Source organism: Echeneis naucrates, chromosome 20 (assembly GCF_900963305.1).
Source record: "Echeneis naucrates chromosome 20, fEcheNa1.1, whole genome shotgun sequence".
Classification (NCBI taxonomy): Eukaryota; Metazoa; Chordata; class Actinopteri; order Carangiformes; family Echeneidae; genus Echeneis; species Echeneis naucrates.
Window position 1 is genome coordinate 7,543,549 of NC_042530.1, and position 21,521 is coordinate 7,565,069.

Consider the following 21,521-nt stretch of genomic DNA (forward strand, 5'->3'; position numbering starts at 1 on the left):
TTCTCATTCAGTAACTCTGGCCTTTAAGTGCCTATAACTCCCACACTTTTAAGGCCACTGAGTGGAAAATCGGCTAAACAAACACTTCATCAGCACTGAAGCAGCCCTGCTAGTCTGTATGCTATGCATGATGGAATATAGTAGGAGGATGTCTCTCTGTCTGTCAGAAGGTGTAGGTGTGTGATGGAAGAGGATGGAGATGCATTTTATGTCAGCAAAGAGCAAACAAGAACAGAAAAGAAAATGAGGTTGGAAGAAGGCAGTGTGTGAGAATTGAATAATGAGAGTGAGGATACCTTGTTTTTCCTGCTTTTTGCAGCAGGCTATGACAAATGCGATGTATGTACGCGGTTGTCTAAATAATTTCTCGGATATGATTCAGCAGTGGAATTTAAGGAGTTGACTCATTCGGTACTATTCATATCTCATCTCTTCTTGTATCTGCAGGTCACACTCTCAAATCTCTTTATGGTTTGTATTTGACAGACGCATCCAAAGCACACAACTGTCAAAACATTTAAGATCCGCTGTCGTCGTTTGTTCAGTGCCTTGTTTCATTGACAGCACGCTAAACAACATGACACCACTTGGGTGGAGCTAATAAAAAGTTATTTTTGAAAGTAGAGTATCAAGAGATTGTCGTGAGACCTTTTTTCTTCTAGAGAACAGGCAATGCTTATGCCTTTTTGGCATATTTGTATAGATATCTTGGAGAGTAACTTGCAGTTTACTCTCCAGTTGCCAGTTTCAGTTTTCAGGTCCAAGTTCCCATTGATGCACTGCAGTAGAACAGCTACACAGCAAATCAGCAATCCAAAGTACGTGTATGTGTCTCATGTAACCTGACGCAGCTGGGCCTGGGAATATTAGTTGTAGAATGACTATTTTCACTTTTTGAATTGACTCAAAGAAGTCCAGAAGACCCATTTTCACAAAAATTACAATATTTTCCTGTGTTAAAATGTCATCGTGAGAAAAATGTATACAAATAAGAAAAATTTAAATAGAAAATGCAAAAATGGTGAAGGAAGTGAAGAACTCTGGGAGGTCAGTGGGCTCAGTGGATGTGGGATAATAAAGACATCCATATGGTGTGTTGAGAGAGAAGGCTCTACACATGGAAATGAGCAAAACAGAGAAAGAGACAGACTGAGCCCCCATGTGATACAGAGAGAAAGCGACTTCAGCACTCTAAGTTCGATAATCTTCCCCCTGCGGTTTATTGATGCGCCTCTCCATCAACAACTATTTCATCATCACACATGTGCACACACACCCACAAGGCTTGAACGATTGTTCATCTTCATCTGTTAAGTGGTAGCACATGAGGTTACATCCACCTTGTCTGGCTTACTCATATCCTGCATTTGGACCTTAAGAATGGACTGCTGTGTACATCATCTGGCTTCCTGTCCACGTATCAGAAGCAATCCCTGTTGTTACAGTCCATAATTGGGTTGAAACACACTGCAAATGATGCTCAATATTCTTTTTCATACCTGCAATATGAAAATCAATACTTCGGAACAGATCCTCCCACTTCTTAATACAGCAGCAAATGAGTATGACTTGGCCAAAGTCCAATTTACTTCTGCCTTTTTCATCTCTTTCTTTCTCTCTCTGCCTTTCACTTAGGATTCTTTGCCTACCTCTTGCCAGACCTTTCATAAACCAGCCCTAATCCAGTCCTAATCTAGCAAATGCCCAGCCCAAAAAAGCCAAAGAGTGAATGCTTTCCTCCCATTACTGAAAGAAAAAATTTGAAATTTTAAAAGGAGGAAACAGAACTTACCCGATTCGCAGGCAAACGTCTTGGATGTGTCATCACAGAAGATAATCGCCACTGCATGCTTTTTTGTCTCCCGCGGCATCCGGGTAATGTTCTTGATGTTATGGAGCTCAGTGATCTAAGGAGGAAAGTGAGAGTGGCGGCCGCACATTAAACGAATGAACATGACCAGCTACAGCAGCAGCAGCAACAGCACGGCTGAAAAGCTATCTTGCAGTGATATCTTGTAAGTGTAAAAGTAGTCAGCAGTTTTACAAAGTAAATCAGAAATGTTACATAAATAACAGTAGTTACTTTACCAATTTCACAGAGTTCAGATCATAAATGTTGTTTGCTTGGTGCCTGCACTCAAAAAAATAATTTGTTCAATGTACTTAATATAGTTATGTCAACAATTTCCACAAAACTGTGTTGTGTTCAAACTAATTTAATACTACTATTACAGAGAAAATAATAACCTTATGTGAAACCAACAAGACTGTATTAAGTAATTTCAATATTATCTGGTCAAGTTAGCCTTAATTGATCAGGCAATGTTCAGCTAACTAAACAGGTGTTCATAACACTGACCTAACTCACTAATGTAAATGTAACTCAGCTGCATTGAGTAACACTAATTCAACAACCCCTTGTAGTTCCAACTTAACTAACTTGAATAATCCGTACTTAAACAGTTTTCATTGTTATCAAGTTAGTAAATAGCGTTGGACTTACTAAACCTAGTTATGTCAACAATTTCCACACAATGTAGTTAAGTAAATTCAAATTACAATACATTAGTTCTGTAGAAAAATGTTATTTATTACCAACAAGCACAAACAAACAAATTTAAAACCACAAACTTTGAATTTGCGAGAGTTATACCTTTAAAAATGCTCCTGCATATCAAACAAACGTTGTTTGTATAGCTTATGTATAGCTTATGTATAGCTTATTTTTATTTCCCCATTTCTAAATAAAAATGTTTATATTAAAATATTTTTTATGCTATAAAGTACTCTGTTTTGTTTACAGTTAAATTTGTATAAAATGCCCAATGAAAACAAAAATCTCTTCCAGGACCTACAAAACCAAACCAAACCTTAAAGCTATATTCTTTTCCCTTTTTTCCCCTCACAATTACTGAACACTGTACGATGAAACATTAGATACTGATTTTTTAAAGATGAACCATCTACATGAATAGGGTGAACAAATGTCAAGTAAAAATACTTCAAAAATATTTCTTTCCTCCCTGCCACTTCAGCATTGTAGGGGTAAAAAAAAAAAAAACAAATCAGTGCAGTGTTTTCTAAAATTAAACCACAAAGGGAAAAAAAGTCCAACATACATTTTCAACAGACAGTACCAAATCCTATGAACGGGAACTTGGTCAACATTTGATCACAGCACCATAAACACGATTTCCATTTGTTTCTCTCATCCTCCTTGCTACAACGTTCAATATTCACCTATCACTCTCCATTTCACATTGTTGATGTCCACTTCTGCAACTGACATGAATTCAAACTTCTCGTTTGTGTTTTTCAATTTTGTTACTGTCTCTTCTATTTGTAAACATTTTCTTAACTTAACAACTTAACATTCAGTGCATCTGATCCACTCTTCACTGTTCACAGTTCAACATGCAGGGTCCAAAAATCAGTTTTATGTCAGATGGTCTGAGATGGAGTTTGTCCTCCAAGCTTCATCTGTGCTGCTTAGGAGCACTACACTTGTCTAAAATGTTCCTTCAAGTAGTTTGTTTTTTAGCACTTGGGCCTTTGTTGAGAGTTTCTTGCCATCTAGTTCCATCACAAGTTTTTGCAGAACCTCAAATGTGTACTTCAGGTTTTTTGGATAGCTCAGGTCCAGTGAGTACATGAGGCCAAACAAAATGGCGACTGCATTTGCAATGTTATCAAGGTCATGGAGCACTTCCACACCTTCAATGATCATCCCAACATCTGCCAGGCCATCTGTAGACTCTGCACCTTCCATCTTTATGGCAAAGATTCCCAGGACTGTCTGGTCCATAGCCTCCTGGTTGTCTTCAACATCCTCAAACACAAAACAAATACACCTTCAGTTACAACATACACACCATTTATTATCTATCCAGCCTTCAGGCAATCTGATGCTTTTTTCTTGTTGTCCATATATATCATGTTTGGATCCAAGGCACTAAGGAACTGCCAACTAAGAAGTTTTGTATGTGTACCCTAAGCCTGCATGGTATCTTATTCTTCTGTGTGATAGACTTGTCAAAAACTACTAAAATAACAATCACATTTTCAGTTTCTAGAGAGAAAGTACAGTAGAAATCAAAGGCCAAAATACTCACCATGTACTCTCTTATGAGATTTTCAGGGTCTTCATTGAGGTAAACCATTAGTGCTTTCAGTACACAGGCTCTTCTTGTTTCAACAGCATCATTCTGCAGCAGAGAACAAGGGAAGTGTGTAAGAGAGGTTATATTGGCATTGCATTGTGCAGCAATTACCACTACAGATCATCACTGTTCAGCCAAACTGGTCAGACTACTAATTTTCAGCCCTACAGTAGCCAGCTGGTTAATCTTCATCATAAAAAATAAATAAAATAAAAAGTACCTTATCCAAGTCTGCCATGATAGTCCTTATTTTCCGCCCTGCTACTCCTCCTTTACTTTTGAAGATTGTCATCAGCCGTGTAGAATGATGATCCAGCTGTTGCATGAATTTCGATCTCAGTGGTACAGTGGTGATGCGAGTAAACTCTGCTTCTACCTACAGACATTTAAGAAAGTATAAAAACATCAACACAATACAGGTCAAAGAAAACAATCAAATTACCGGACCAACAAAATGTTGTTGTGACTTCCTAAGATTAAAATGTTGTCACGTGATCAGGTACTGTGTGAATATAGAACTACAACAAGGATATCCCTTAGTTATTTCTCAAAATATCTCAAAAGTTATAATTTTCAGATATGATTCTGTTGCCCAGTTCCAATGACCACCACATGCTTGCAGTACAACAAATTTGACACAATTATTTTCTTTTAAATTCATAATTCTAATTTTCATCTTTGGGTGAAGATTAGAGCAGCAAATAATCTTGAGATTTTTTTGCAGACAAAAAAATGCCAAAATTGTCCAGTTTCCCTCTTACTCTGAGTGTCTGTGTTGCAAATAAACAGACATTTGAAGACATAATTTCAAATTGAATTCATCAAATTGATGAAAATAATCTGTTGTTGCAGCCCTAGTGAAGATTCCTTTTAATGTCATCCCTTCACCCCCTAAAATGTAAAAAACTTAGTTATGACTGACCTCATGTTCAGAGAAAAGAGCTGGCCACCTTCTTTTGAATTCAGCAATGAAAGGCTTTTCTTCAATCACTTCATGCCGCCTGTAAGCAAATGTTTTTTCCATTTTCTCCTTAACCACCTGTTGGTTGTTGCTCTTTCTCACTTCGGACAATAATGCCAGTCTCTCTTCCTCAAAGCTCTCTTGGGATTGTCCTGTTGGATAATCTGGACAATAGTTCACCTCTGCTCTTCTAGCTTTCTTCACTTGATTTGGAGATGTGCGTGGATCACCTTGTTTACGCTTGAAGGAATTCACATTCAGCTCAGAACATCCAATATTGCGCAGTTTTGTGCGGTAGTTTGCCATTTTATATTTCAAGCTTATTTTCCACCCATAAAAGCCAGAAACAGAACCTTGCTCCTTTAAACATGGGTGTTTCTTCACGAGTGCTTCAGCTACTGCATCAAATTCAGCATTGTACGGATAAGCTTTATATTTGATTATCTGGGATGCCAAACTTTCAAGAATGTCTGACTTCATTCTTGGACTTGGACTGAAGAGGATACCATTATTTTGAAAGTCAGTATTAGCACGCTGGAGTTGGAGCTCGACATCATAGCCGAACTCAGGCACAGGGAAGACGTCTGGCCATGGCTCACATCTGAGGGACGATGATGATGAGCTAGAAGATGAGAGAATGTCAGTGTCCACAGATGAAATGGAAGCAGTGTCATCCCAACTGGGTTCCACTGAAGACAGGCAAGGGCTAGTAAGAGACAAAGCACTTGGGAGGTAAATCACTTTGAGAGTAGCTTTGTTTTGAATGTCTGAGGTGGACTTCAGGTTTATGAACTCATCAAAGTCACTGTCCTTGTATTGCAGTCTGAAGTCTCCTGACACCTCACATTGTCTCTTTATCTCACTTTTTATTTCCTCAACAGAATCAGGTATTCCTGAAGGCAGGCTTATTTTGGAAGAGTCATTTTGTCCAAGGATGATGCGAAGCACTGCCAATGTAGCCATATTGCTTGACAGGTTATTCTGAAGAAAAGCAGAAAAAAATTATTAAAACCATATGTAACAGAAGTTTGAGCAGACAGCATTCATTCATCATCAGTATGACTATCATGGAGATTAAAAGCATAGGGATAGTGTAAAGAAAGCATCCCTCAGAATGACGCACAAAAGTCAGACACTTGCTTCTAAATTAGCTTACTGTTTATTATGAATCTTGATTTTATATAAATTTACAAAGTCGTCATCAACATTATTTTATGATGCAGTGTAGTGTCATTGTAGTGTTTGTTCTGGCTCAAATAACCTCCTCCTGAAGCCACAAAAAGTCTTGTTCTACTTCTGACACATTAAAAGGCACTCATGTTCCTGTGTAAAAATAGCTCTTTGAAGAGTTATCTTGTGTATCATTTTAACTGTATTCCCATAAACACGGTCAACATCAAAAATAATCAAGAATAATTACCAGACACGTGTATGTATCTTTTAAGGGTTACCATTCGGCGGGTTCCACACTTGTAGTCAACCAGGGGATAGTCGTCAATTAGTTCACTTAATTCAGCCAACACAATCTCTGTTGCTGAGGATGCTTGTATCTCAAAAGCCCTGTAGTGCTCTCTGTACCATGATGCCAATTTTCTGCATATGAAGATCAATGTGTTTTCCAATATACACATTTGAAGTATCTCCACAAATTCAGGCAATCCACCAACTGATCCATGCACAATAATCATTCCATTTCTATATTGTGTGCCATTGGTAGAGACACTCTGTGCTAGAGTAACTGTTGTGAGATCAGGGTATTTTTGACATAGATGAAGCGCCACATCCTCTTTCATGACATCTACAGGAATTGACGAGACATGTGTCACATCAAAGGCTGATCTCGCATAACTCCCTGTATAGATGTGATGGCCAATCATCAGCTGGTGCTTATTTGCCAAAGACAGTGTGATGTTCTTGAAACACTTTGTGTGTCTGACAACCTGTTTGAAAAAACTGTGTTTGGCCTCAAAACGCATTGTCCAAAACATTACTATGGGGCCAAACAGCTTTATAATTTCTGGGTAATGCTCCAGAAAGTGATGTTTTGGTAGGAGTCTGTGACCTGGAAATACCTCCTGGTATCGCTGTCTGTGCTCTGAGATTTTATACTCTAAATATGCCACAGACTCATCACAGTGGACAGGAGCAACCACCAGCTCAACAATATCTTTTAAGTCTAGAATCACTTTCCAGGCTGGCTCATCTTCAGGGATCAAATGACCAATCATAAATGGTAACAATCTTAACAAACACCAATTCTCGTGTGCGTTACCACCAATTGTTTTGCGACATGCAAAAGTATGTGGCACCAAGTGAGGGCGATTTTTTTTGTCACCCCACCTGTATTGAAAGTTTTTAATGTGATTATTAAGGTCAACAAGTGAAAACAACTTCTTGGAAATGAGAAGTCCCAAGCACAGTGCAAGCTCAACAGGGACTATGCCCTCAAAAAGATCATGGACAACATCAGGGGGATACCCTGATGTGACACAGAAGTGGGCAAGTCTCTCTGTGAAAATACAAGCTTTCTTCACACCAAAAAAAGTACCTCCTTTTGCCTGTGCAGTATTAACATGTAAGTGTTGAAGTTCTTTGTTTCTGAGGGTAAATGCACCTGATTTTACTTCTTTGACTTGAGTTTCTTCCCGCTGAGCCGTGCAAAATCTACAAAAATACTGGCCAGAGAAACTTTCCACAAACCCAGCTATTCCATGTGCTGCAAGGTTGTCTGCTACCACACTCTGAAGTGTCCCCTTCACAAATGTACCCAAATGTGAGACAAAAACACCCTGTTGCTCTAGGGTAACAAGATCTTGGAGTAGTGGCTCAAATATTCTGTGATAGCCAAAGATCTTTACATCATCAGATTTACATAGAAGAGCCAGGTATATTGAGGCCAAAGAGGAATGGCTGCCAGGGGGCAAATTTCCCAAAACCCAATAGACAGCACACAGTTTGTGTGTTTTCCGTGATGTACCGAGGGGGTTACAAACTTCGAAATCATCTATGTATAAACAGAGAGAGATTCTTAGTTCCTCTCCTGACAGAAATAGATTATTCTTAAAGTGCTGGCCATCTTCAAAGAATCTGTAATGCTGCTGGTCACTCACTCTCTGTTGGAGTCTTCTCTTTTCAATAACTTTGCTAAGTACATCCTTTTGATTAAGTAGCTGCTGTAAAACCTTTAGCAAAGGGACATACTGAAAACTTCTATTAGCTTTTGCATCAAGTATAAACTCAACTGGATCAACAATATTAAAATGATTTCTATAATATTGCTTCCGCTTAAATGCAGTGGCTAATGGCCCCTCCTTTCCCAAAGCTTTTGACAAAGGGTTAGATGAAGAAAGTGTGCACTTTAACTCTTTGATGAGTAATTGGTCAACCTGCAAATTACGGTTCCTAAAGAAGTCAGCAAGAATGTTGTTAGCTACAGGCACCAGGGCAGAATTAACTAAATAATGCAACTCATTTAACAGCTCATCAACAGCCGAGGCTGGTACATGGAAACAATTCTCCAACTTTAATAAGACAGATGCCAATTTCTGTTCTATAACTTTGGGCACATCCTCAGGTTCTGGGATCAGTGCATCATCTTCAAGTTCAGCATTGTCAAGTGACTCATTACTATCTGTCAGACATGCTCCTCCAAAAGAACAATTTAATGAATCTGCTGTGGCATTTTTCACAATTCCAGCTTTTAAATCATTCAGTGTATATGTCCTATGTTTTCTGTTCTTGTGAGTTTGATATGTTCCGTAAATATTTGTTTGAAAGGAACAATTCTCAAAAATGCAACATATAGTTTCGTGTTTTTTTAGATGGCTATTAACATGAGTTAAAAATTCTTTCAACGAAGCAATGTGGCTATTTGAACAATGGTGGCAGTTGAATGTTGTGCAATCTACTGATTTTTGAGAGGTCTGATCAAAATGTGATCTACACAGGTGACTTCGCAGTGCATTCCACGTTTTAAATGTGCACGGGCAATTTGAATATGTGCATGGATAAGGGTGTTTGCGGCCAAAGTGGCCATGTTTTAACCTATAGTGCTTCAATAACTGATACCTTGTCGTTTCCTCTGCAGCACACTCTCTACACTTCCACATTCATAATACTGGAAATTAAACACAACCAAAAAAAAAAAAAAATTACCATCCCATATAGAGTATTCGATTTGAACATCTGTGGATACTTAAAGGGTAAGTTTGGATGTATTACTTCGTAACTGTACTTACCACTACTGAAGAGCCACAAACAAATCCAGACTGTCCAGTCCTCAAGCTCAGAAATGAAGACCTGTAAAATACAAGTACAGTCTATTAAATATCAGTTACACTTGTGATAAGCAAACTATTATAACATATTGAGAGCAAGCACATGTTCAGTTTTACAGTTGGAATAGCACTGAAACCTGAAAGTGATCATCATTCAACACATAACCAACTCTGGGCGTGGTAAAGAAAGCATTATTTGTTTTATATAAAATTGGTTATTCATTAGTAATATTATTATTTTCATGCATTTTGCACCATCATCCACATTTAGTTATGTATTATTAATGATACAGAATAACCTTTTGTATTCATAAACATATACATGCAGAAATAATAATATATACTAGGATAATATATTACATCAGTAATGTTTTCAAAACTCCTGCAGTACAATCATCTGACAGTCCCACGTGTGCAGGGATCCCTGCCTGGCTCATTCAAACAGCCTACCATATCCCTGTACGCTATGAGAGACAGACAGACAGCCAATCATTTAACAGTTATGTAATTCAGTAGTACCAAAACGGCTGTAGTGAGAACATAAGGCTGAAGAAGCAGAATGGTAATCAGTAGACCTTTATGGTGTCTGCCCCAATTCTGAAGCACGCAGCAACAGTTACGTAGTGGTGGAAAACTAACCATGCTAGTTTAAAATGTCCTTTGTATTTTGCTATCGTTTAGGCTAGGGGTAAAAAACGGTCCAAAATTCATTTTTCTATCACAACATACAGCCACATCTGACGTATTTCTCAAACTCTGCTTTCCTCAAAGGCACTGCATAGTATATTTTATCACAAAATGTGGCTCTATACTTACACACAACGCTATATTCCTTTTCAAATGCTGACTCAGCTCTGAGTGAGCAGCGCAGTCTGTCCTGACCAAGCCCTGACTGAACTCCCTCACTCTTGGACGCCCACTCACTCACTCCGCTAGCATAAAAAAAAAAAAAAAAAAAAAAAACGTCACTCAACTATCTTACCATTAGCTGCTGGCCTGCAGCTAAAACACAAGCTAATGACACTGTTTTTAACCAAGCTGTTTAAAAAACGCCATTAAAACTAAACCAATGTAATGTTGCATTTGGTGAGATGCTAAAACTAGAATTCCAGAATTAAATTGTTATTTTAATGTATGTCTGTCATCTGCCATTTTGTTAATTGGCTAGCTTGTTAGCTAGCTAGCATGAGCTAACATGTGCTCATATATGCTAGATTTTAGCAAGACAAGTACAATAGCACCAACAATATCACTCTAACCATTCACAAATGTTCCAACATCAAAAAAATATACTTACTCAGACAGAGATAGATGCCAATGGATGAAGGGTAAAAACTTGACCAGAACACAGCCCCCGCCAATTTGCACACGGCAACAGTTTGTGGAATCAGCTTCTGAGCATGCGCAGAAAGCCATCTAGAACATTCTTAGTTTGATTGTGCAATTCACTCAACAGTGTTATGTTGCATTTACTTAACTGGCTTCTTTTGCTTTGAGAAGTTTTCATTTTAAGTTAGACTTATTAAAGTGGACTTGGTTTTAAAACCAAACACAGAAATGTTAATTAAATGTAATATATGATCATTTATTTAATTCAACAACTCACAGAGTTCACTTTTTTGAGTGTGTTGTGATGCAGTGTATCGCATGTAACATGATGCCTTTAAAAACAACCTTAATTATTAAAATTAACTAAACCCTTATAGTGCATATACAGTGCATCCACTGTTAAACTGCCTCTCCTTGAAGCTGCTCTCGCAGACAAAAGGGGCTGCGATCAAAAGCATCTAAATCACTTTACCAAGAGATTGCCCATGAATAAAAAAAAAGAGAAGATTACATTTAATTGAATATAACCCACATTTACAGGCCATTTTGTTCAACAGTCTTCTCTGTGTTCACTATGCCTAGGAGATAAGGCCCATTATATTAATGTAGTCCATTGTGTGCTAACTGTGGGCCTTTTGCCAGTGCGTTGGGAATGAATTAGCTGGGCTCTCTGCCCGTATAGTAAAGCTTGGCTGTTTGAGGTTAAAAGAGCAGACCTAATAACATATGTGGTCTGCAGATTTCTTTGCTTGATAACATCATGTATAATAAATTGTAGCCTTTTGTCAGATATCCTGTGCTCAGAAATCCAACAACAGAGCAACAAAACGCAAAAAGGCCAGAATTATAGATTTTTCATTTGTTTCCTTGTATCCCTTTCAAAGATAGTATTTAAATATTTGATTATTTTTTTCTATGAAGACAGTATTTGGCCTCAGGCAGGCTATTCATATATATATATATACCCGACAAAAGTAAACATTAACATCAGGACTTTCTGAATTCCACCAGCTTCTTGTCTCGCTCTCTATTTTTGTTTAGTGCGTAACTGTGCATTTTTTCCATCTTTACTTTATGGATGTGTGTGTGAGAGAGATTTGGGTGCGTTCCCAGCATAAGGCACTGGAGCCTGAGCAAAGTGTTCCTCCTCTCCTCTTCTTTATTCAGAGGTGTAACTTCAATCTCACATAAAGACCAACAGTTGAAAGCCAGATTTAAACCACATAACAAGCAGCTGTGTGAGGAATGGTGAGACAGCCATATCAAAAACTTCCGATAATGTGTCAAATGAGCCAGTTAGGATGCACGGTGTTCTCCGTATCGGCCGACATTTGCTTAGAAATGAACGGACACGTCCGACAGCCGCCATTTTTAAAGGCCGATTTGTTAAAAGACCTCGACGCCATGTTGCCAGCACGTGGCCGACGTGCGTAGAGCGGCGCGATGACGTCAGACGCCATCTTTCTGCAGCAGGATGTCCGCGGTAAGGAAAGATTTCAGCGACCGAAATTACGTTTTTAGCCAATTTTGAATTGCAGCAACAGTCTGTTAAGCACATGGAGTTATTATTGACAAAGAGTGCACTTTAACTTTATTCACGTTAAACTGGTGAGCTGTGGAACATCATACTTTTCACGTTTCGTGTCAACAGAAGTTATGGTTACATTATTACTTGTAAAAATGTCCAGGTTTTCTCTGGCTGGGGGTTTTGCTGTGGTTATCTTAGGAAGAGCATCATCCAAGTCTTTTCTTTTTATGGAGGATATGATGTAAGCAATCCTCGTACATACATTAAACATTGTGTAATTTAAAGTACTTGTTTTTTTGTTTTTTTTTTTTGTTTGTTTTTGCATAGGCAGTGGCTATAATGTCATTTTGAGCTTTGTGTGTCATACCTGCATTTGCCTGTTGGCCAACATGGAGAAAAATATCAGAATCAGTTTTTCTTATTGGCCAAATTTGTTGTAAAATATTGGCATATTGGAGAATGACAGCTGGCTTTTTTTCCCTGGAGACAACCAATACCTATCTGTACATGTCTTTTTAAACATGGATCAAGATGGTTAATCTACAGACTGACATGACCACACCAGCTGAAAACAATTAGCTGGTTTGATCATGTTAGTCTGTAGGTTATCTAAGTTATCTTATATATGAACATCTGTATTCACACATTGAAATACAGCTCCGTCTTTGCAAGACTGTAACTGTTAAAGTTTCAGGAGAGCTAGAGAAATAGAGCACACAGAAAAACAACTTTTCAGTGGGCTAAGAGAATTGCTAAAAATATTCAGGGACAAACGTTCAGACAAAGCTGCACAGTGAGAAAAGGGGAAGGGGGGCAGAAAAAGTGAGGAGAAAAACCAATTCCCTTTGTGTTGATTCTGTAAATCAGCCACCAGTGCAGCCTATTTCCTTCTAAATCACTGCAGCGTTGAATGAAGCCCTCCTTTCTTGATCGTTGTGGCAATGCATTTCCAGATGCGGCAGTGCATGTGTGCACTCATCGCTCACTCCAGCACTTGGTGCGTGAAATGCCTCTGTTGAGGGGGTTACAACCACACAGGTTGCCCCATGTGACAGCATGATGTAGTGGGCAGGGAGGTACTTCATTCACGATATATGGCTGATACTGTAGTAGCAAGGGATTCTTACAGAGTGGATTAAAACCGCTACCAGAGTCATCTCTCAGGCATGAGCTTGTGCTCTGATGCAGTCTGGCAAATTGAGTGTTTTACAGAAAATGCAAAATGTATTAGTATCAAGTAAAAGAGATCTTTTGCAGAGTTTTAAATCAACAGTCAAACTATATCCACATGAGGAACCTGGGTCATAGCCCCCTATCATCTGCTGTTATCTCCTCTCATTGCTGTAATACTCTGTTCACAGTGCTCCTCTTTTGGTATCATCTTACCCACCATGAAAATGAGCCATAATTGGAGTATTTCAAAGGGTTTAAAATGCAGGAACAGCTAAATCATTCTGGATTATTACCTTAAAAATGGATGAAAAGGGCCTGGATAAAAGAGGAGAACGAGATGAAGTTGCAAAATGTATCTTTATAAGTCCTTAACTCCATCGTGTGTGACCAAAAGACATTTTATATGAAGATGAACACAAGTCTTGGTTGGTCTGTGTAATAGAACCTAGTGCTCAATGACACGAAGGGTAAAAAACACCAATCACCTCATCATAAGGACTATGATCAAATCACTCTGATCAAGTCATATCACAACATCATGAGAACACCTTTCATGTTGTTTTAATTAACACAAGGATTTTAAATATCTACTGAAGATTTCATGACATATATGCAGATTTAAAGTGACATCAAAGACCCCTATACAGTCAAGATGAAATGTCAGGGCATCACCAAATCATTGGGAGCCATATTCTCGTAACTATGCTAAAGTAAATTTAAATAAACTGTTTGCTTAGTGAAACTGCATTTTACACCACACAGAGGGGAAAAAAAATTAACACACAAAATGCTGAAAACAACTAGCTTGAAAATGTTCTGTATTTTCCACTATTTTCTGACATTTAGGTGAAATCAAAGCAAGTTAGGAATAACCTGAAGGACAATTACTGATCAGAAGGAAAGTTCTGATGTGTTTCAGTCGCGTGCGTTTACCTTGTGGAAGCTCCTGAAGTAGGCTGCCTTCTCATCTGGATACTTCTCTAACCGACGGGGTCCTTTACTGGAGGCTTTCTTGAACACCAGCCAGCACCTCCGGAAGATCTGACAAGAGAGAACGATGGCAGCCCCGTTAAAGAAACACAATTGTCCTGAAGCAAAGAAATACACTTTGGTAAATGAAGACCCAGACTAAAGAAAATCAAAAACTCACTCTCCAAAGAGGTTAACTGTGACTGTAACTGTCAAAATGAAATTAACTCAAATCCCACTACTCCAAAATGGAGAAATCAGTGCCAAGCACAATCTAAAATTCAAGTTTGTTATTAACCACTAAAATCCACCTCAGCAAAACATCCAAACATCAAAGCAGGTGATCACACCAAAGTAAATATGTAACCCTTTCCAAGTATAGACGGGCATTGACATAAAATAGGTAAGCCTGATCCTCATCACAGTTACGTAATTAAGCAAAATGGGTCCTGAAAGTCATTTTCTAGGAGAGTAAAAAGGAAATGTAACTATTATGCTTCTTTAATCACATGAGTCATACAGGCATAATATTAAGATTATATTTAATTAACAAGCTTTTGCACTTGATATATAGATACTAGTACAACTATTACAATTATTTCATTTGGGGTCCAGTAACTCTTCCTGTGAAGAGTTACTAGGAATTTGTAATGAACTGGGAATGAAGTATGGGCTTACAGCAATCAGCCATTAACAAACATTAGCAAAAGCATAAATAAAGCCACCTTGTCTTAAATTTAATCCAAACAATGCAGAAACACAATCTTTCACTTGTGGTTCACTCTTTGAGTTGGTCTATAAAAATATTAAAGGAAAACAGATATTTAATTAGTAAAAATATATTTTTTGGGAATACAGGTTAGCTAAAATAGACATCTTTTGATGAATTTATAATTTTTACAGTTATTATTAATATGCCAACTCAAACTTCGTAAAAATTATTAATTCATTTTCCAGCTGCTTCATGCATAGACTAATTTATTAATGTATTAATAAAAGAAATATGGCTTAAACTGACAGGAACTAAACAGAATTTCAGAAGGCATGCACAGACATAGACAAATATTACTCCAGAACTGAAATTATAATGAAAAATTTCTAATTCCCCAAATGACTTGTGTTCCTGACAGCTCTGAACAAACTGCATTCTGCTGTATGGGCCTAAAAACTTTATAGCTTAGATTCAACCTGGACTAATGTGCTTACATTTATTAAAGGCTTTGGAGCACTCTCACTTTCACTTTGTCATGCCAACACAACTCTCTCTCTCTCTTTCCCTCTTTGTGGAGCAAATGACCATAAATTGTATTGATTACTGGTCCACAATCTGGCCGATCCACTGGCTAAAATAGATACAAATGCAGCGTGTTGTATATCAGACTATCTCAAGGTCAAATTAGAAAAAGGAACACACAGGCACAAGCAGACAAACACAGTCCCACACTCATTCACACACAAATCAAGCCCTCGCCATGAAATGTTCTTTTGTTTGATTGCTAAGATTGTTCTTCCTACTCCACGTCTCGGTGGACAAGATGCTCTGTTTTCGCTTAATTGTGCCGATGATTCATATTCTTTATGGACTTATTCTTTAGACGTATTTGGAAAAAACTGAATTCAAAAACACCCTCACTCTTTGAAAAAGCTGGTGTCAAGAATTGAAAACCCAATAAAGTCAGACCAGTGCTATTGAGATGGAGAATGAGTGTGATGGCCAATAGCTTATGAGTCCTATGAGGGTGCCTATCTTTAATAGTAGGACCCTTCTATTTCCTGGTGGAGACAGCTGCTATCAGTCTGCCTGATGTATGATTGCCCTGGGCCTTATGGTTGTGTTGGGGAACCATGGATGCACGATTAATTTGTTTACTCAGCTGGTGTGCTTCATAAAATGCCCACTGAGTTGAACTTGGCACTTTGCAGTAATTGACTAGAGTGGATCCCTAGGTCCTTATCGGCCTTCCTTGATGGGCCCCCATTCTAGTTAAGTGTTGCCCAAGCACATTATAAACAGCGAACAACACAAAATGGTGTACTACACACTCACTAATGCACTGTGGATGATCTTCTACAATGTCTATAAAATGCTTTAAAAACGTAAGGAGACAAGGGGGTAGTAAAGCCCTTCTTCAAACTGAACACAATGTTTTTATTTTCATAATAATATTTCTAAAAATGCAACAAGACTGCAGTTTGGATGGAAACAGAGAAATGGATATGAATCCCCTTTTGATAATGGCCATTACTGCATTTGTCTCTTTAAAACACTAAAGTTAAAGCTAGACTGAATTCCCCCTTGGGAGATTGAGTCAAAGTGATGCTGCCTACTTGCCGCACACAAAGTAATTCACCCTAGGAGTGTTCAGATTAAGTAATTATGCCGGCACAAAGGCAAGCTCGGTGATATAGCTTGTGCATAATAAGAACTAGGGGGTATGAATGGAGAGGGCTTAATTGTGCCTGTTCCATAGTTGTCAATGTTTTGTCAAGGCAGCCCTATTCTCAGGCTGCTGTTGGGTCTTATTCAGAGACACTCTTACACTGATTGTAATTACACAGAGATGAATGAGAATCTGCTGGTTTGGTGTGACTCATTTAATGGCAGAAAAGTGCAGAATACACCGTTTGGCACTGAAAACAAATTCACTACTTCCAAGAAAAAGTAAGTAGTTCCCCCTCCACCCCCTGTGGTGAATTATGCAAACTATATTTGAAAAAAAAAACTGTGAATTACACAGATTTTGTCAAAGTAAGCCTCTGTTTAAAGAAAACAAAACATGAAATTGAATTTGGCATGTTTACATGGGCAAATGGCAGATTTGTGACAGAAATGCAACAAAGCTTTGGGCTTTGATTGTTGAAATGAGCAGATGCCAGCTATCCAACTTTCTTTCCAAAGGCCTCTTATAACTGGTTGTAGTTTTGATCTTAGGTCCTGTGAGCTTTGAGTCTTTGATTTTAATTTGATTTGATTTTTGTTTGTCTGTTTTCAGAAGTCACGTCCCATTCAACCACGACATACTTCCAATCAGCCTGGCCTTATTTCAACAAGGTAAGACGCCACAGGTGAAGAAGAATGCATATGATGCTTTTTATATTTGTTTTTATTGTGTTCAGCACTGCATCTCTGAAGTGGTGTTCTGAATCACAATCAAAAGGAATCTGAGAAGAGTAAACAGACATTAGTGGTCACATTGACTTTTAGGGGTATAATCTGATAACAGCGATGGTGGTGAGGTGGTAAAAGACCAGAGGCACAATACTGAACTGACTTTTCACAGAAAAGAAACGGGTACAATGGGTTCAAATAGATTACAATAGCATTGGTCCCAAAATACAGTTGATCCGTTAGGAGCACTCTCATGTATTTGCGCGTGCTTTACAAAATAACTATATATTGCTTTACAAAATAACTATATATTGCCAGATATGTCATAAATATGTGTGCAGTTCTTTATAGAATTCCTAACAGCCAGGTATTACAAGTGTTTCCTCAGAGCAATCAGGGAATATGCAAACTTCAATATAGATTACAAGTAATAAGGAAAGCAGCAGGTCTCATCACAACATGTCTTTTCATGTCAGCAGGAGTCATTTTAAGGGCCATATATGAGCATATAAGTCTGAAACCTTCCCAAAGGCCTGGATTGGCATGTCACATGGCAAGTCTATCTTAGGATTTCTCTCACACACCTCACCTGGGTCGACACACACACTGTTAGCACCATCTCAACACCTCCCCACAATGACAGGTCAAATATAGCTGCAATATTCAAGTCTCTTAAAGACAAAATTATTCATGTGATCTGCTGGTCATAGCAGCACCCTCTGTGATGAGCAAAATTCAGCAGGTCATGAGCATCACAAAAAATGAGAAACCTTATAGAGATTTTAAAGCAGCATTTTATTGTGTATTCATTTCAGTTCTGAGAGGTAGGATGAGCCCACAGGGCTACTGGTATCCAAATGAGACTGGGTCATTAAAATTTAACACTTCATTAACACAATCTTAGAATGATTTAATTTTAAGACAATGTTTTCAACACAACTTATCCATGAGTGTGTTTCTGTCCTCCTCATAACATGCAAACAGACCAAAACCAGAAATGAAGGAGGGATAAAAATTTAAATTTTGACCTTTCTTTATAGTTAAAAGAAAGGTGTCGGGGGGGGGGGGGGGGGTGTAGGGGGTGTAGGATGACGGTCAGTTGTCGTAGGTGATCTTGAAGAGGTGGGATTTCAGTTGACTTTACAATTAGGTGAGTGTGTCGGAGTTCTGGATGTTGAGCAGCAGGGAGTTCCAGAGGGTTGGGGCAGTGATGACAAAGGCTCTGTCCCCCAAGGTGTGGAGAAGCTTGGTGTCGGAGTTGGGGAGTGGCGATGGAGGAGATCCGTGAGGTATAAGGGGGCGCGAGTGATGTGTTCTCTGGAGCAGCAGTGGGTGAACATCCGGGCATTTGAGTTTTTGGAGGACATTAAAAGGGAGGGCATGAAAGATGCTATTGCAGTAGTCTAGTCTGGAGGTGATGAAGCTGTGGATCAGCATTTTGCCATTATACATATGTCAAATTGCCAGTATGACATATGTATCACCTTATCCTTACCAGATAATATACTGTCAGCTGTTACATTTAGCCAAGATGTAGTCAAATGGCAGCAGTTCTAAGAATCAAAATCTTTATAAGATCTTTGTGCAATCTCTATCTTGTTACATGATCAACTGCCTCCACATTATTCAGGAGTAAACTAAATGTATTCGGTTTTCCAACCAGGAAAGGACATATGGATTTCCATTTTTCAATACGACATTATGGAGATCTTATCCCAGCACTACTAGTACAGAATAATATTTGTGTTTTACAATAGTTAGATAGTATACAAACTGAAGCTACTGTCCAAACATTTATCAACTTTGAGCAGCCTCTTTCAAAAGTGTAGACTACCCATGATCTGTTTGCAAGGGACCTCAGATGTTCTGCAAGTAAATTAGTGTTATGTTTCATGTAGCGTTTCCCAGCCTGTCCCAGTGTAACCACTACCTGTGAGTGGAGTTCTTCTTGGTGTTAATTATTAATTCAACTCATTGTCTCGTAAAATTTGTAAATTCAAATTACTGTAACAGACCACGTTGAAAAAACTGAGCAACCAAGACAAGCTTTTTTAGTTTTCTTAATAAATAAGACAGCAGAAATAAAAAATAATAATAATAAAAAAAAAAAAACCCCAAAGCTCTGTTTTGGCATATTCTGAGGTCAGACTAAAGAGAGACCCAATTCTTCATAATACCAAACCAAGAAGGAAAGAAGGAAAGGGTGAGTTCCTAATCCATGTAAGTTCTCTGTATAATCATTCCTCCTGTAGGGATACAGAAAGAATGAATGGAGTTTAAGATTTTAAGATATTTGATTGGGATGTCTTGCAGCAACCTCTGAGGTGAACCCTGAAATACTTGTGGAGTGTCTCCTTATAAACCAACATTTGAATTCCACTGAAAATGCGTAAAATCTGAATCACTTGCAAATCAGTATCCACTAGAACTACCTATTCACTTTGTCTGACCTTGAGCAACTGTGTAAATCTGAATGAGGAAAAGAGCGTCCAAGAGTGTTTTCATTTTGTTATCGGCTTGTAGTGTTGTGTAGACCGTAACTAAAAAGTAAGAAATCTACTTTGTATTCAACATACAAAAAAAGAAATGTGAGACTAGTCAACAATTTGATTGCAGGAACACTAGACTAGATTTGAATAAAATACTCTTCCTTCAGTTCTGAAGTGCATCTCTGTGATTCTACGCCATAAAATAAATAAATAAAAAATAAAAATAAAAATGAGAGCATCATTACACATAGCAACACAGTGTGAAATATAGGTAGCGGCAAAGGCAGCGAACCGGAGAGAACATTTCAAGGGCAATCGCTTCACTTTTAGGGAGGTCTGTCTGTGGTGAGTAAAACACTTCAGGAGGCACTTGGCAAGGGACAGCAAGTTCGTCAACACCAACAACAAGTACAACCACACTGAGACTGTCATACAAGGGAGAAGGGAGAGGGATTAGAGCCAAAATATGATCAAAGAGAGAAATATGGAAGCCGACTGTTTGATAGTGCTCTTACAAAAGCACATGGTCATATAACATAACCGTGCTCTGTGTTGTAATGACGTTTAACCAAACAAAAAGTACTTAGGTTGCTGACAGGTAGTTTTGCCAGAATATATCATATAGCAGAATGTGTGAAGCCATGACTGAGAGGTCTGGTGGAGAATTTAGGAAGCCAGACTCCTTGTGGAACACTAAAATGAGTTAGCTCAGAAGTCTCGGTCAAACAAAGTCCATTCACTTCACAGAGCATTATCAAATTTTGGGCATTATTGAGGAACTGTCTCGCCTCTCAATAAAATATGGGTCCTATTCCCCCCACAGGAAAAATCTGTCATGATTTGGATGAACTGTGGAACTGTCTAAAGATATGAAAATGATTTCCAATGACAGCCTGCTTCAGGTAAATGACTAATCACAAGGCAGAATAAAAATAGCAGCCTGGTAAATGCTCTGGAATATTGAGAGACAATCACAATACATCAAAGGTCCAAATGCATTTATTATTCCTCGGATATTTGATTTTTTTTTTTTTTAAATGGGACAAATGGAGGAAGGGTTTGTAACCTCTCGATGAGTCATGTGTCCTACAACCTGATTTTGGGATGATTTTTTGATGCTCTTTCTCTGCAATAGAGAACATGAGAGCACTTCAATCAAGGTGGTGCTGCAATACTAAGGCATGACGGTAACAGACCAGATTTAGCTTCAACTCATACATAAATTACTATTTTTGGGAGGCCAAACACTGAAAACAAACACAGTATACACAAACATATCACTAATACACACTTTCAGCTACAATGAAGTCCTCCCAAAATTTTGATCTCCAGTATATTCAAGGAATCCAACCTTTCAGCTCGAAACATGAACTTATCCAAAACAAAAAAAATATTTTTTTGTATACAAGACAGACAAGTTTGGTTGGAAGCTCTGCTTGATATTTGAACACATCTTTTGAAACCTGCTCCAAAAGTCTCAAACATGACAGAACCAAAACAAGTAAACCCATGACTTCCACAAAAAA

At 38.3% G+C, this 21,521-nt stretch overlaps 1 protein-coding gene across 1 annotated transcript in view; it reads right to left on the reverse strand.

The window, feature by feature from the left end:
• Positions 1-21,521, reverse strand: part of dok6 (docking protein 6) — a 47,894-nt gene that overhangs the window by 11,781 nt on the left and 14,592 nt on the right. Inside the window, exons 2-3 of the mRNA XM_029529403.1 lie at positions 14,362-14,469; positions 1,793-1,907 (exon numbers count right to left, since the gene is read on the reverse strand). Coding sequence (XP_029385263.1) covers positions 1,793-1,907; positions 14,362-14,469 — 223 coding nt within the window. The remainder of the gene's footprint in view (positions 1-1,792; positions 1,908-14,361; positions 14,470-21,521) is intronic.